Source organism: Balaenoptera musculus, chromosome 11, assembly GCF_009873245.2.
Source record: "Balaenoptera musculus isolate JJ_BM4_2016_0621 chromosome 11, mBalMus1.pri.v3, whole genome shotgun sequence".
Taxonomy (NCBI): domain Eukaryota; kingdom Metazoa; phylum Chordata; class Mammalia; order Artiodactyla; family Balaenopteridae; genus Balaenoptera; species Balaenoptera musculus.
The window spans coordinates 62,200,538-62,214,503 of NC_045795.1; the positions used below are offsets into that span (position 1 = coordinate 62,200,538).

The 13,966-nt window shown below is 48.3% G+C and overlaps 1 protein-coding gene across 4 annotated transcripts in view; it reads right to left on the reverse strand.

The window, feature by feature from the left end:
- The window catches only part of SLC6A20 (solute carrier family 6 member 20), a 53,559-nt gene that overhangs the window by 4,313 nt on the left and 35,280 nt on the right, over positions 1–13,966 (reverse strand). For 3 of the 4 annotated variants that reach the window (XM_036868364.1, XM_036868362.1, XM_036868365.1), the window contains 4 exons: positions 10,634–10,838; positions 8,961–9,120; positions 7,618–7,783; positions 4,704–5,964 (listed from right to left, as the gene is read on the reverse strand). In XM_036868364.1, the coding sequence (XP_036724259.1) occupies positions 5,815–5,964; positions 7,618–7,783; positions 8,961–9,120; positions 10,634–10,838 (681 nt within the window). In that variant the 3' untranslated portion in view covers positions 4,704–5,814. Of the gene's footprint in view, positions 1–4,703; positions 5,965–7,617; positions 7,784–8,960; positions 9,121–10,633; positions 10,839–13,966 lie in introns of those variants that run through there. The other variant, XM_036868363.1, reaches the window with a different exon arrangement.

Below are 13,966 nucleotides of genomic sequence, written 5' to 3' on the forward strand. Positions count from 1 at the left end.
TACTGATGTCTCCTCTCTGCTTTATCACTGTTCTAGTTATCTATTTCTGGAAAGTAATCTCACAGTGTTGCGAGTTAGGAATGGAGCCTGGCACAGCTGGGTGATCTCTTCTGTTCCAGATGGCACTGACAGAGGTCACTCAGTGATACTCAGCTGACAGAGGGGCTGGTCTCTGGTCCGTGCTGGTTTGGTGCTGTACAAGGGTGGCTGGAAGGTGGCCCAGCTGGTTCTGTGAGCTGGAGCACCTCCATGTGGCTTTGCAGCATGGTAGCCTCAAGGCAGTAGGACTTCATACCTGCTTGGCTCAGGGCGGCCGGAGTGAGTGTTCCAGCAAACCAGGTGGAAGCTTGCATGGCCTTTTATGATCTAGCCTCTAATGTCCAGTGGTGTCCCTTGCGCCATATTCTATTGGTCGGAGCACTCACAAGCCCACTCAGATTCAGGGGGAGGGACACAGACCCCCCCTCTCAATGGGAAAGATGGAAAAGAACCTGTGGCCCTGTCTGAACACATGTTGGATTTTTTTGTAGGCTTTGGTCCTAAGCCCTCTTCTCCATGTACACACTTACCCCAGGTGATGTCATTTAGACCCATGGTTTTACAATAGCATCTTTATGCTGTGACTCCCAAATATATACCTCTAGACTGGACCTTTCCCAGAGGTTCAGATTCTAATGTTCTGCTGCCTACCAGATATTCCCACCTGATTCACAGGCATCTCAAACTCAGTACGGTCAAGCAGAGCTCTTTTTTTTTCCCCCCCAGAGCTTCTTGATTTATACTCTGCAGACTGGTTCCATGCCGAGTTTTCTCCATCTCAGGAAATGCCACCAGCATCCACCCAGTAAGTCAAACATTTCACCCCTCTCCTCTCAACTATGCATCCAGTCCATAAGCAAGTCTTGGCAACTCTCCCCTGCCAAAATATAACTCGGACCCACCTATTCCTCTCCATATTAATTTCCAAGTCCATGCCACCATCATCTTTCCCATGGACTTACTAAAGTAGCTCCTGGAATAATTTTCCAAGGTCCCCATTAACAACCCTCTCCAGTCTGTTCTCCATAGCTACAAGTGATCTTTCAAGTGTAAACTAGATGACGCAGGGCCCCACGTTAAACCCTCAGGTGAGATTCTGTTGCTCTTTGAAGAAAACCAAAGCTCTTTGCTGTGGCCTACAAGGCCTTATATGACCTGGTCTCTGCCCACTTCTCCAAGCTCATCTCCCATCGCTCCCCTCCCCAGTCCAACCACAGGCCTCCTTTCTGCTTTTTCTCCCCTGAGGGCCTTTGCACTGCCATTGCCTCTGCCTGGACAGACCTTGCAGCAATTCCAATAACTAGTTCATTCTTCTTCAAAATTCAGTCCACATATCTCCTCCTCGACCACCTGATTGAAGCACTGTCCCTCTCACGCCATCACTTGGCCCATTTATTTCCTTCTTAGAAAAGATCACAGTCTGTAATTATATCATTTGTTATCATTGTCTCTTTTCCCTTCTAGAATCTAAGAGCCATGAAGTCCAGGGACCAGAACTTTCCCCAGAGCCTACACAGGGACTGGATTGTAATGTACTCCATAAAGGCTGATCCTATGCAGGTGGGCAATACGAAAGGACACATGATTCACATGTAAGAGACTGGTCAGAAAATTCTGGTTGAGAATTTCATATTTGTAGATGTACTTTTTGCCTTGCAAAAGGATTGTTTAAATCGCTCGTTTTTTTTCTTCCTCTGACTGGATGTTGAGTAGAAAATGGTTGGGTGAATTAATTCTCTTCCCCAGCTTTTCTATCTATAAAGTGGAACAGCCATAAGTTAATTTTTCTATGTAAAATAACTTATACAGAAATCTAACACAATAGTTTACACGCTCTTTCCACCCCAGGACAGTTCTGAGGTCACACCCAAACCTATTGTGTGGGTTCTCATGGCCTCAGCCAACAAGGGATCCTGAGGTGGGCAGACTGCCCAGGGCACCTCTCAAAAGGGTTGGAAAGATTCTGCAGCAATTCGGAAGAGCTCACATTCTGTTTAAATCCAGCAAATTAGAATTTTTTCCCCTAATTTCTCTTTTGGATGCTACCCTTCCTGTTATCATGTGATCCTCTTCTCATGTGATGGCCTTCATACAGTGCATTGGTGCGGTTTCACTGCATGTGAGGAAGCAAACATAGAGAAGGCAATAGAAAAGAGACCAGATGGATTCTCCTTTATTTTCTTTTTTTTTCAAAATTAGCTAGTATGTTTACATAAGGAGGGAAAATCTTGGGTTGAGAGGTCTCAAAACAAAACTACATTTCATAAGTGACCAAAAAGACCTAGAGATATATTTGTTTAGGGTTTTATTTATGACAATTGCTAAAAAAAACCCAAACATTTCCCTACCTGATTCTTTAGAACTAAGTGAAGAGTAGGTGTGTTTTTAGTATAATCAGAAAGCTTTCTGGAGTCCGTGTCTGGCTCTAATGTCATTGTACTGCTAAGGGCACAGGGATGGAACGTGCCTTTTTCTCTCCAGCTTATTGGAAGAGGGTGGACAAATGTTAAGATGACTGCTTTTGTGCAGTCCCTAGAAAATAGTCAAAGAATTCAAAGAATCTTTTGAAACAGGACTTAGTGGTTCAAGAGGATTACTATGAAATGTTCTGCTCTTCATGCGTTCTCAGGAAGCAGAATAAAACTGAACCCAAGCTGGAGACATTTTCATCTGGAGCACATTAGTCTATAATAATGGGACTTCATCTATTTGAGTTCTGTGAGCAAAAATTATTCTGGAGAAGTAACTTTTCCATACAATTAGAAATGCTCAAAAGTGCTTTCAAAATTTTAAAGGTCACTTTCGATGTAAGTGTGCCTAAATATATGACACATTTTCCTTCTCTCTTAAATAGGGCCCCGGTTCTCAGATTTGGCAGGTTCCAGGGCGTGGCCTGGACACCAGGAGTTTAAATGCTTCCGGGTGGTTTGAATGGACACTGAGGTGGAGGACCACTGAAGTACAGCAACTGTGAATTAAAGAGCCGCTCTAGAACAACATTTGTGTCTACGCTCCTGAGGATACCTAGCATTCAGGGCTGAAATACCCAGGTGATGACCAACCCCCGAGGGGCGGCCCCTGTTGTAAGACAGTGACCAGGGCTGGGGGCTCGGAGGCTGTGACCCGTAAGGATTCAGGAACAGACTCTGTGCTGTGTATTTGCTGCCGAGTGTGCTCACTCTCCAAGCCTTGATAGCTGAGGTTTTCTGACACCGAAGAACCCTCTGATGAGAAATCGGAGGACTGACTAGTTGTGGTAAGTAAATGCTGGTTCATGCATTTTAAAGCCAAGTGATTTTTTTTTTTTTTCTTTTCCATTATGGTTTATCACAGAATATTGGATATAGTTCCCTGTGCTAGAGTAGGACCTTGTTGTTTACCCATTCTATACATAATAGTTGGCATCTGCTAATCCCAGCCTCCCAATCCATCCTTCCCCCCATCCCCCCTCCTCCTTGGCAACCACACGTCTGTTCTCTGTGTCTGTGAGTCTGTTTCAGATAAGTTCATTTGTATCATATTTTAGATTCCACATATAAGTGAGATCATATGGTATTTGTCTTTCTCTTTCTGACATACTTCACTTAGTATGATCATCTCTAGGTCCATGCATGTTGCCGCAAATGGCATGATTTCGTTCTTTTTTATGGCTAATATTCCATTGTAGGTATGTACCACATCTTTATCCATTCATCTGTTGATGGACATTTAGGTTGTTTCCATGTCTTGGCTATTGTAAATAGTGCTGCTGTAAACATAGTGGTGCCTGTATCTTTCTGAATTATAGTTTTGTCTGGATACATGCCCAGGAGTGGGATTGCTGGATCATATGGCAACTATTTTTAGTTTTTTGAGGAACCTCCATACTGTTTTCCATAGTAGCTGCACCAGTTTACATTCCCACCAACAGTGTAGGATGGTTCCGCTTTCTCCACACCTTCTCCAGCATTTGTTATTTGTAGACTTTTTAATGATGGTCATTCTGACTGGTGTGTGACATTTTGATTTGTAGTTTTGATTTGCATTTCTCTAATAATTAGTGATGTTGAGCATCTTTTCATGTGCACGTTGGCCATCTGTATGTTGTCTTTGCAGAAATGTCTATTTAGGTCTTCTGCCCATTTTTGGATTGGGTTGTTTATTTTTTGTTGTTGACTTGTATGAGCTGTTTGTATATTTTGGAAATTAAGCCCTTGTTGGTAACATCATTTGCAAATATTTTCTTCCAGTCCATAGGTTGTCTTTTTGTTGTGTTTATGGTTTCTTTTGCTGTGTAACAGCTTAAGTTCATTTAGGTCCCATTTGTTTATTTTTTGCTTTTATCTCTGTTCTCTCGGGAGAGTGACCTAAGAAAACATTGGTACGATTTATGTCAGAGAATGCTTTACCTATGTTCTTTTCTAGGAGTCTTATGGTGTCGTGTCTTATATTTAAGTCTTTAAGCCATTTTGAGTTTATTTTTGTATATGGGGTGAGGGTGTGTTCTAACTTCATTGACTTACATGTGGCTGTCCAGCTTACCTAACCACCACCAAGTGGTCTTTTTATGGGCATCAGGTGAAGCTGGAAGTTCAAGACTGCCTAAGACCTTTCTAATGCCTATTCTTGTTATAGGGAAGTTTATGGCATGAAAACGAAGTTTTAAAAGAAAAGCCATCTCTAGCTGATTTCCCAGGTGAATGTTTAAGTGTCTTTAAAGATGTCTGTACAAATCTACTCAAAGAAACTTTGTGTGCTTCACTGAGAACATGGAATTCAGGAATGTCAGAGCAGTAAGGGACCTCCTCACTTCTGGGATAACCTTGACCTACTTATTGCAGTTAAAAGACAGGAGACGTTTACAAGGTGGACTAATGCTGTATGATAAATAGTGTGTCTTCACTTACTGGGTGTTCTGTTTGAGAGCCATCTTTCTATACATTTTAGAAAACTTATGTACAGATAAATAATTTAAAACTAAGTTATGGTCATGGTCTTTCCTATAAAGAGTTGGTCATCATATCCAAATATAACCTTAGGTCTATGGGAAAGCTAGCTTCACTTTCATCCTCATAGAGGCTCTGGCAGCTCTTCAGTGCCGTGAGACACCAGGGCCGAAGGTGGTTTGGGGTTGTTCGTAGAGAGGACTGGTCTTGGACCCACTGAGAGGCCTCAGATTAGGGAAAAGTGACTCCTTTTGTGAGCTCCAAACAAAGGCCTTCTTTCTTTATGGCCAGTCAATCCTATTAGCGAAGGAGAACACAGTGATTGCAGGTTCACTGTGACTGAAAAAAGAACTAATTTTGCATTGATGACATTCATTCAGATTAGTCATCTTAGTTAAAAAACTCCTTTTCAAAATTCTCTAAAAATGAATGCCTGCTAGTATTTTGGGATCTCTTCAGAAAAAAAAAAAATTCCTTAAATTTTATCCCATAAAAACTGTAGTCAAATTTCAGCTCCCGGTGTGCCCTACTTCTAGGACTTTGCTAGAGTCAAGCAGTTGTCTTCAAGACTGGCTGTGAGAATTCTGCCTCCGTGGTGACAGGTAGGAAGCACCGTGTGTGACTCTGGGGGAGGTGGGGGGGTGGGCAGGGTGGCTCGGTGAGCAGGGTGTGTGTTCTCCTGAGGGAGTCTTCTTTCTTTTCACCTTCCTAATCCTTTCTAGAGAAGACGATGGGCTGAGTGCTTCCGGAGTCAATACTTCCAAAAGCAGCTGAGGCGGCTGGCTCCATCTGTACGTAAGTAGCTGTAAGATAGTGAGCGGCTGACGGCAGTCTCGGGGAAGCCCAGCTCTCAGGCCACGGAGGCTGTGTCTCCCCGCTTGAGGTGGCGCACGATGAAAGTCCCCAGGGCCCCCAGGGGGATGCACATGGTAGAGGAGGCCACGAGCAGCCCAATGATGGCCAGTGCATACGGTGGGTAGTCCTTGGTCACAAGCTGGCCCTGAAGAAGGAACCTGAGTGTCAGAAGAAAGAACCTCCCGTGCGGAACCTTCTGAGGGCACCACCCCTCCAGGCCTCAGGCCCTCCGGCGGGAGGAAGAGAGCATCTGCGGCCGGGCATCCTTCCACCCGGGGCTGCCCCAGCTCTGCGTGCAGGTCACTAGTGGCTCTGCTGGGCAGACTAACTCCCCCTGTGCGTACTCTTTGGAGCTACCTGGAAAGAGCAACCATGAGAATAATCCAAGGCTTATGTTCAAGGCAGCAGCAGGGCACCTAAATGTAGGGGCTACCCTTGCCCAGTGCTGTCCAAACACAGCAGCCACCGGCATAGGTGGCCATTGAGCACTGGGAATGTGGCCGGTGATGCGCAAGAAGTGAATTTTAAATTTTGTTTAATTTTAATGAGTTACATTTCAATAGCCACATGTGGTTATTAGCTTCTGTGTCCAGCAGCACAGCTCTCATCTCAGGAGAAGTGTTGATGGACCTCAGGACTTAGGACTTAGTTGGAAGAATGATGGATGTTTCCCTAAATGCAAAACTGATTAGAAACCAGTTGAGGCCCAAAAGCCAATAAATGCTACACTACCTTTCCACAAAGGAACCAGAGGACAGCTAAGTCCAGGGAGCAGGCACTTGCTGTCAACCAGAGTACGTACGGTTTGTAAACCAAAATGCCACACGGAGTGTGGCCGCGGGAACCAGCCCACAGACTTCTGTTGCTCATCTGTTGTTACTCTGTGTTCTGCATGATGAGTACAGGAATTGGGAGGAAACATAAATGATTTTAGCAGTTTGACAGCATAATCCTTTGTCTGCTGAATCTGATACATATTGGGTGCTTGTATTTGCTCTACCTTTTTTTTAAGGAATTCACTGTTTGTTAATTGCATTTTCCAAAAGTATCAGGCTGCATGGCCTGGAAGAAACACCCTGCTCCTCCACTGCAGGGTGGGAAGCCCTGCTCGGCACCACTGCCAGAACCAGACACAGGGGCGCCTTCCCAGCCGCGGTGCAGCGTGGAGTGTGTGGATGGAGCACAGGCCCTGTGCACCCTGTCTGCACACTCCACACACACCATATGCTAAGGGGCAGCATCTTCTACCCACAGGGAAAGAAATCCAAATTGGTCAGTTGTATTACTTTCCTTAAAAAGTAAATCTTTTTTATGAGAGTGTGTCTGTGCAAGGACAGCCAAGGCTGACCCTCAGGCCCGGTGCAGTGATACGGCTGTCCAGGTTGTTAAAACACTGATGTGCTGCCCTCTGCTGGGTGAGCAGATGCAGCCCAGCCTCCTGAGTGACCCCCTCAGTCCCCCGTTCTGTCCTAGCAACTCCAGTGTAAACGCCAGTCCCTGCCCCGCCCAGCTCCTCAGGGGCCCTGCCCTCCAGCCTTGCTTGGCCTTTCCTGAGTGGCCTCAGTGGACAGAGGCCACCAGGAAGTTCTGGACGGAATCTCACTCTCTTCACTGCAGCCCATGTTGAAAAACTCAGCTCAGCTCCACTGTCCTGGGCTGAGTATTTTTACATACCTGGGTGATGTTTCCATGTTGTGATAAATAACCTACCCCCACCCTGGAGAGAGTTCCTTGGTTTCAGCAAACTAGAGGCCCGTGCTCGCTCACGAGCCTGGGGCCCGAGATGGCAGATAGCTACCTGGGAGGCGTCCCAGGCTTGGTACTGCAGGGTCCCCGTGATGATGTAGTCACTCAGGTAGAAGACGAAGAGGCTGATGATGAGCAGCGGGCTCACGCCGCCCCACATGGCCTTCCAGTACCAGTTCAGAGCGTGTCCAGTCATAGCCTTCAGGTCGCTTTCGAATCTGTTTGGAGGTGGGGAGAGAAAGCTTGGATTATCCATGCTGTTGCAGCCAGGCCGTGCAGGCCACACCTCCCCGTCTGCTCAGGCAGATTCTGTGCTGGGCGCCACTGATGTTTGAACACGACCACTGGGCCGTCTCTGATTCCTTCTGGGGGTCCTGGGGGCAGGGAGGGGAGAAGGGCTGAGGCCGCCACAGAGGGGGCAAAGCAACCACCCATAGGTGAGTGGACATGAGAGGCCGTCCTCCTGGTGCTGGCCTGCAGCTGGAGGCGGCTGCTGTATGGGAACAGAGGGCCTGGCGGGGCGCCTGTGAAGCCAGTCCTCAACACCAGGGGACCCCGAGGGCAGCCCTGCTCCACCCCTCCCACCCTGCTGTCTGTCAGCAACTCTCCTTCCCCCTAGAAACGCCCCCAGAGGGGAATCGCTTTTGTCCCCTGAAACCAGAGCAGGTTTTCTGGGGCAGAGGGAGGCAGGACCAAACCTGAAGGAAGCGGAAGCACCTTGGCCCTGACCCGTTGGAGCTGGCATGGAGCGCTGCTTCCCAAGTGTAGCTGCCTGCAGCCCACCGTTGTGATTTCCATCGTCTGGGGGCCTTTTTTTTTTTAATTGACTCTTTTACCTGAATTTAGCAATATAGCATGACAATATCTGTTTTACCATGGATTGGATAGGCTAATCATATATATTTCTGGGACACACACACACACAAATGAGTATGGAAAGTATCTCAGCACTTTGGGAAATGCTGACCCAGCCACCTCCCCATTTCCCAGGGGAGGGGACTGAGGTCCAGGGCTGTGGTGTGACTTGCCTGAGGGCACCCAGCTAGTGGCCGACCCAGGCCCAGCATCCGGATTGGTGTCTTACCTCCAGTCCAGGGCCTTTGAAACTGCTCCCCACGGCGGAAGAGGCAGCCATGGGGGAGGAGAGGGGGCCGGGTGAGACTGTCACAGCGGGAACCACAGCCCCTGCCTCTCCTGGACCCTGCGGCGTGTCCATCACCACCTGCCCCCCTGCTGCCACTGACCTAGCAGGACCCTGGGCTGTAGACCACAAAGACCCACATGCATAATGTGAACACCTGGGATTCTTGAAACTACATGTGGCAGAAAGTGTTGTGAGGCATGGCCTTCATGGGTGGGTTTCCGGGGCAGTTGGCAGGGGCGGGGCCTCCTTACCGCCTCAGTCCGTACAGGTAACACACGGCGACCGTCTCCACCAGGACAATGAGCAGCAGGGACAGCGTGGCAGCGTAGTCGTTGAAGATGTCGAACCAGTAGTTGCCGGCCTCCATGGTGAACACCAAGCCGATGGCACAGTTGACGAGGCACACCAGACCTAGGAACACAAGGCCACCTGCCTAAGACCCCGGCCTGTGCACCCAGCTTCCTGTGGGGCCCAAGAGCCATGGACCCTGAGGAGGCGCTGGCCATTCGGTTCATCTGCACGGGCTGTGGGAGCCGTCATGGAGCGGTGCCTCTGCGTGTGTGTGCCACGTGTGTGTGTTGGGGAGCATGGGGCAAAGGTGTTGCGAGGAGTGCCAGCAGGACTTCAGCTGTTAATTCATGGAGCTGTCCAGTAGCGGGGAATCAAACTCGGTGGAAAAGAAACTTGTAGGCGTTGCTGTCTAGGGGAATCTCACCCAGGCTATGGGTCTGGTGACTCTGTTTATCCCAGCAACTCAGCCACTGAGCTCATGGGAAGTGAATCAGGGGAGGAGATTTGAGCTGCAGGGCACCCCTCACGGGACCCCCTAGAGAGGATTCACATCTGACCAGAGAGAGGAGTAGGGAGGGGAAGAGAAGAAACGAATGCTTACCCAGCTGCCACTACGCCCCAGGCACTTGCCATGCAGTGGAGCCTTTAGCTTCTGGGGCAGGTTATCAGGAGCCCCCCTTCTACAGAGGGGGAAGCCAAGGCTCAGAGATGTCGGGTAACTTTCCCAACATCCCACAGCACAGAAAGAAAACAAGTTGGAATTCAGACACAGGCCCTTCTGTCTCCAGAACCGAAGCTCTGGCCCCAGCCTCTGCTGCCTCCCTTGGGCACCCCACAAAGTATTAGACTCTAAAGCTCCCACCTGCCCTTTCCATGGCCACACCCTATACCACCAGCCAGTGAGCCCCACCGCTGTCCTGAGGGGGACACAAGGAGAACAGGCTCTGTGCCGGAGGGGAGGCTCACATAATGCTGGCTTCTGAGCGCAGGGAGGCTAAGCGCTAGAGGGCTCTGGTGGGAGCTGGGTTTGATGTGGGCTGGGACGAGGGGTTCCGGATGTGAGGGTGAGGAGTCACGGTTCTCCGGACACTGCCAGGTTGCACTGGAGCAGATGGGTGGTGGAGTGAAACGGAGAGGCATGCTTGGATAAACAGGTTCTTTCCCTCACAAGGCAAAGGTCCGCCAACTGCAGAAGGGGTAGATGAATTGTGCTGTATGGTCTTAGGCTGGATTATTACACGGACGGTAAAGAGGATGGGGATGGGGGCATACTGACGGGGCAGGAGCAGGGAGGGGCTCTCTGGTGTGAGAAATGTATGTGTTGTCGTTATGCTTCAGTCAACACAAACAAAGACAAAAGCAGGTTCTCTGCTAGCCTGGAGAGCTTTGAGGGCCATGTTGGGGAGTTTGGCCTTTGCCAAGGTTGGGGTGACCACTTCACTTCCCTGTGATGTGGAAAACCAGATGCATGGGGGTGAATCACGTGTACCAGGTCCCAGATTGCCCGAGAGGAGAGAGCCATGGCAGGACCCCTGTGAGGTTGCTGCAGCCTCTCGGTAAGCCCATGGCCCCTGAGGAAACGCCTCCCTCTGCTCACCTCCCCGAGCCCCACCACCTTCGCTGGCCCACTCACCTGAGATTGCCTCCTTGGGCAGGTAGCTGGAGATGACCTTGCTGTCGGTCAGAGGGGTGAGGATGGCGGCCGTGTTCCCCAGCATGCTTCCAATGCCCAGCATCAGCAGCATGAAGAAGTAGAGCACCGACCACAGCTGGGACACCTCCATGTTTTTAATGGCCTCTGTGTAGACGATGAAAGCCAGGCCGGTGCCTTGGACAGCCTGCCCACAGGATGAAGACACCAGTTACACACCCGGGGGACTTAGGACTCTTTAAACACACCCAGTGCTAAGCTACTTGGGGAACCTGAGAATCAGCCACGAGAAGCCACATTCTGAGGTTGGATCTTCCATCTGCACACCAGCCCACTCAGGTTGAGCTGGGCTGGATAGAAATGTGAGCTGTCAGGGGCCCTTGTTTGCAAAGTGTGAGGAGACATCTCAGTCAACTTGGAACACTGAGTTCCTCTCTCCTGCCCCAACTCACATCATTATGGATAAAATATAGTAAAATAATGGTTGGATAATTTCTGCTTCCTGTATCATGACTGACTGGGTGTTCTGGGAGCTGAGATAGTGGAGCCACAGCTACAGGAGCCAGAATGGTGGGGAGCTGGCCTGGCCGGCAGGCAACCAAGTGGGCAGGGCTGCTCAGTGGCCAGATGCCTGCGGCGGTAATGCTGTTGTAGGGATACTGAACTGTGGAAATAGAGCCTCAACTCCTGGTTGAAAGGGCTCATGGCGGGGGGCGGGGAGCACCCCCTGGCTGCCAGTAGCAGAAGCAGCAGAAGCAGACACTGGGGAAAGCTTCCATTGCAGGTCTGAATTGGGTTACCTGTAAGACCACCAGAGATGATCAAGCAGTGAGCTTGCAACCCGAGATTTATAAACTGACCAGAAAACATGCCACTATGAGTGAAGAGTCAGCAGGAATAAGAACTAAGATTTCAGCACCCTTCCCCTGGAATGGCAGATGTTGGATTGTCAGATTCAAAATATAGGTCAGCTCAACAGCATACCAATGGGGACAATGGTATTCATCCGCCCTGGGTGCAGACCATAAGGGAGTGATCACTTGCAGAGAATTTAGAAACAACAACAGAACCTACTAAAGGTGGCCTGCTTTTTATTACCTTGAGCCAACAGTGCTAAACAGTGTCACTGATAATACATGCCCCCAGAAGAGAGCTGGGATGCAATAAAGGTAAACAAACAAAATAGCAAGCATGCAGGTCAATACAGACACTGTTGTATAAAATAACAATAGCATCCAATTTATCAGTTTAAAAAGAATTAGGGGGCTTCCCTGGTGGCGCAGTGGTTAAGAATCTGCCTGCCAATGCAGGGCACACGGGTTCGAGCCCTGGTCTGGGAAGATCCCACATGCCGCGGAGCAACTAGGCCCGTGAGCCACAACTACTGAGCCTGCGCGTCTGGAGCCTGTGCTCCGCAACGGGAGAGGCCACGACGGTGAGAGGCCCGTGCACCGCGATGAAGAGTGGCCCCCGCTCGCCGCAACTGGAGAAAGCCCTCGCACAGAAATGAAGACCCAACACAGCCAAAAATAAATATAAATAAATAAATTAATTTAAAAAAATCTGGCTTAAAAAAAAAAAAAAAAAAAGAGGAACTTCCCTGGTGGCTCAGTGGTTAAGAATCCACCTGCCAATTCAGGGGACATGGGTTCGATCCCTGGTCCGGGAAGATCCCACAAGCCACAGAGCAACTATGCCCGTGCGCCACAACTACTGAGCCCTCGTGCCTAGAGCCCGTGCTCTGCAACAATAAAAGCCACTGCAATGAAAAGCCCGGCCCTCACACCGCAGAGAAGAGTAGCCCCCCACTCACCGCAACCCCGCGCACAGCATCGAAGACCCAATGCAGCCAATAAAAAAAAAAAAAAATCTGTTAACCTTTAAAAAAATAAAAAGAATTGGACATAAAAGGTATTTACAACAGGAGGGGTGAGTGAAAGTGTCTGAAAGTCCTTGTACTGAACTCAAGGTATAGTTTAACTTTAGACTTTGTTAAATATTCATGGAAAATTCAAGTGGAAAAAAGTCTAAATAAATCAATAACCACACAATTCTTGGGCACTGAGCCAAACTCAAAAATAAGTGAGGAAAATTCCCAGGTGCCAAAAACAAAAAAGAAATTTGAACTGAGAGCAGGAACACAAGCAGGCCTCAGAAGTCATCTGAACAGGATCCAGGCCTTAAAGGCAGGGGCTGAGGTCTGGGGATCTGCTGACACCCTGGTAGGGAGGGTCGTGCCACAGGTCAGTGTAAGCAGGGAGGAAGGAGTAACAAAGTGTTGCCTCATCCATGAAATGACCTGGAATGGCTCCACCTATGAAATCAAGGGGCCAAAAAAACTCCAGGGTACCTTACTGGCAAGCAGAGCTATGGGGCTTTACTGTTCCCTCTTCTTGAAAGGCATTCTCTAGAGACACTTTCTAGAGGCAGTCTCTAGAAGTATTTACATTAAATATAAGAATTAGACAAACATGCCCACTCTCATTTGCACTTCCACTGTGCTAGAAAAAAATTCCTAGGATCCGCAGGTGCCATAAGAGTTACACAGAAAAGTAAAGCAAATATATAGACAAATATGAGAATAAGAGAATTCATCAAAGTTGCTAGATAAAAGACCAACACAAAAACTGTTAGCTTTCTTTTGCAACGAAAACCAGCAATGGTAGAAATTGGGAAATGAACGACACTATTTACAATAGGAACAAAACAATAAGGTTCATAGACATAAAGGTAATCAAAGATCTGCCAGGATTTCGTGGAGAAAATTAGTTGCAGAATATAAAAGAAGACTTCAGTGAATGATGAGAAAAAGCCTGTTCCTAAATCAGAAGTCACAGTTGAAAAAATATTGATTGTTCCCAAATTACATTATAGTCAGTGCAATTCTAATAAAGGGATTTCCCACCCACCAGTGGAACTTGTCAAATTGACCTGAAAATTAATGTGAAAAATAAAGGTCCTAGGGACTTCCCTGGTGGCACAGGGGATAAGACTCCACACTCCCAATGCACGGGGCCTGGGTTCTATCCCTGGTCAGGGAACTAGATCCCACATGTATGCCACAACCAAGAAGCACGTGAGCCTTAACTAAGGAGCCCACGTGCTGCAACTAAGGAGCCTGCCTGCCTCAACTAAGAGCTGGTGCAACCAAATAAATATTAAAGAAAAAAAGTCCTAGAATAATGTTGCTAAAATGGCCACACTACGCAAAGCAATCTACAGATTTAATGAGATCCTTATCAAATTATGCATGGCATTTTTCACAGACCAGAACAAATAATCCTTTATATGGAACCAAAAAAGACCCAGAATTGC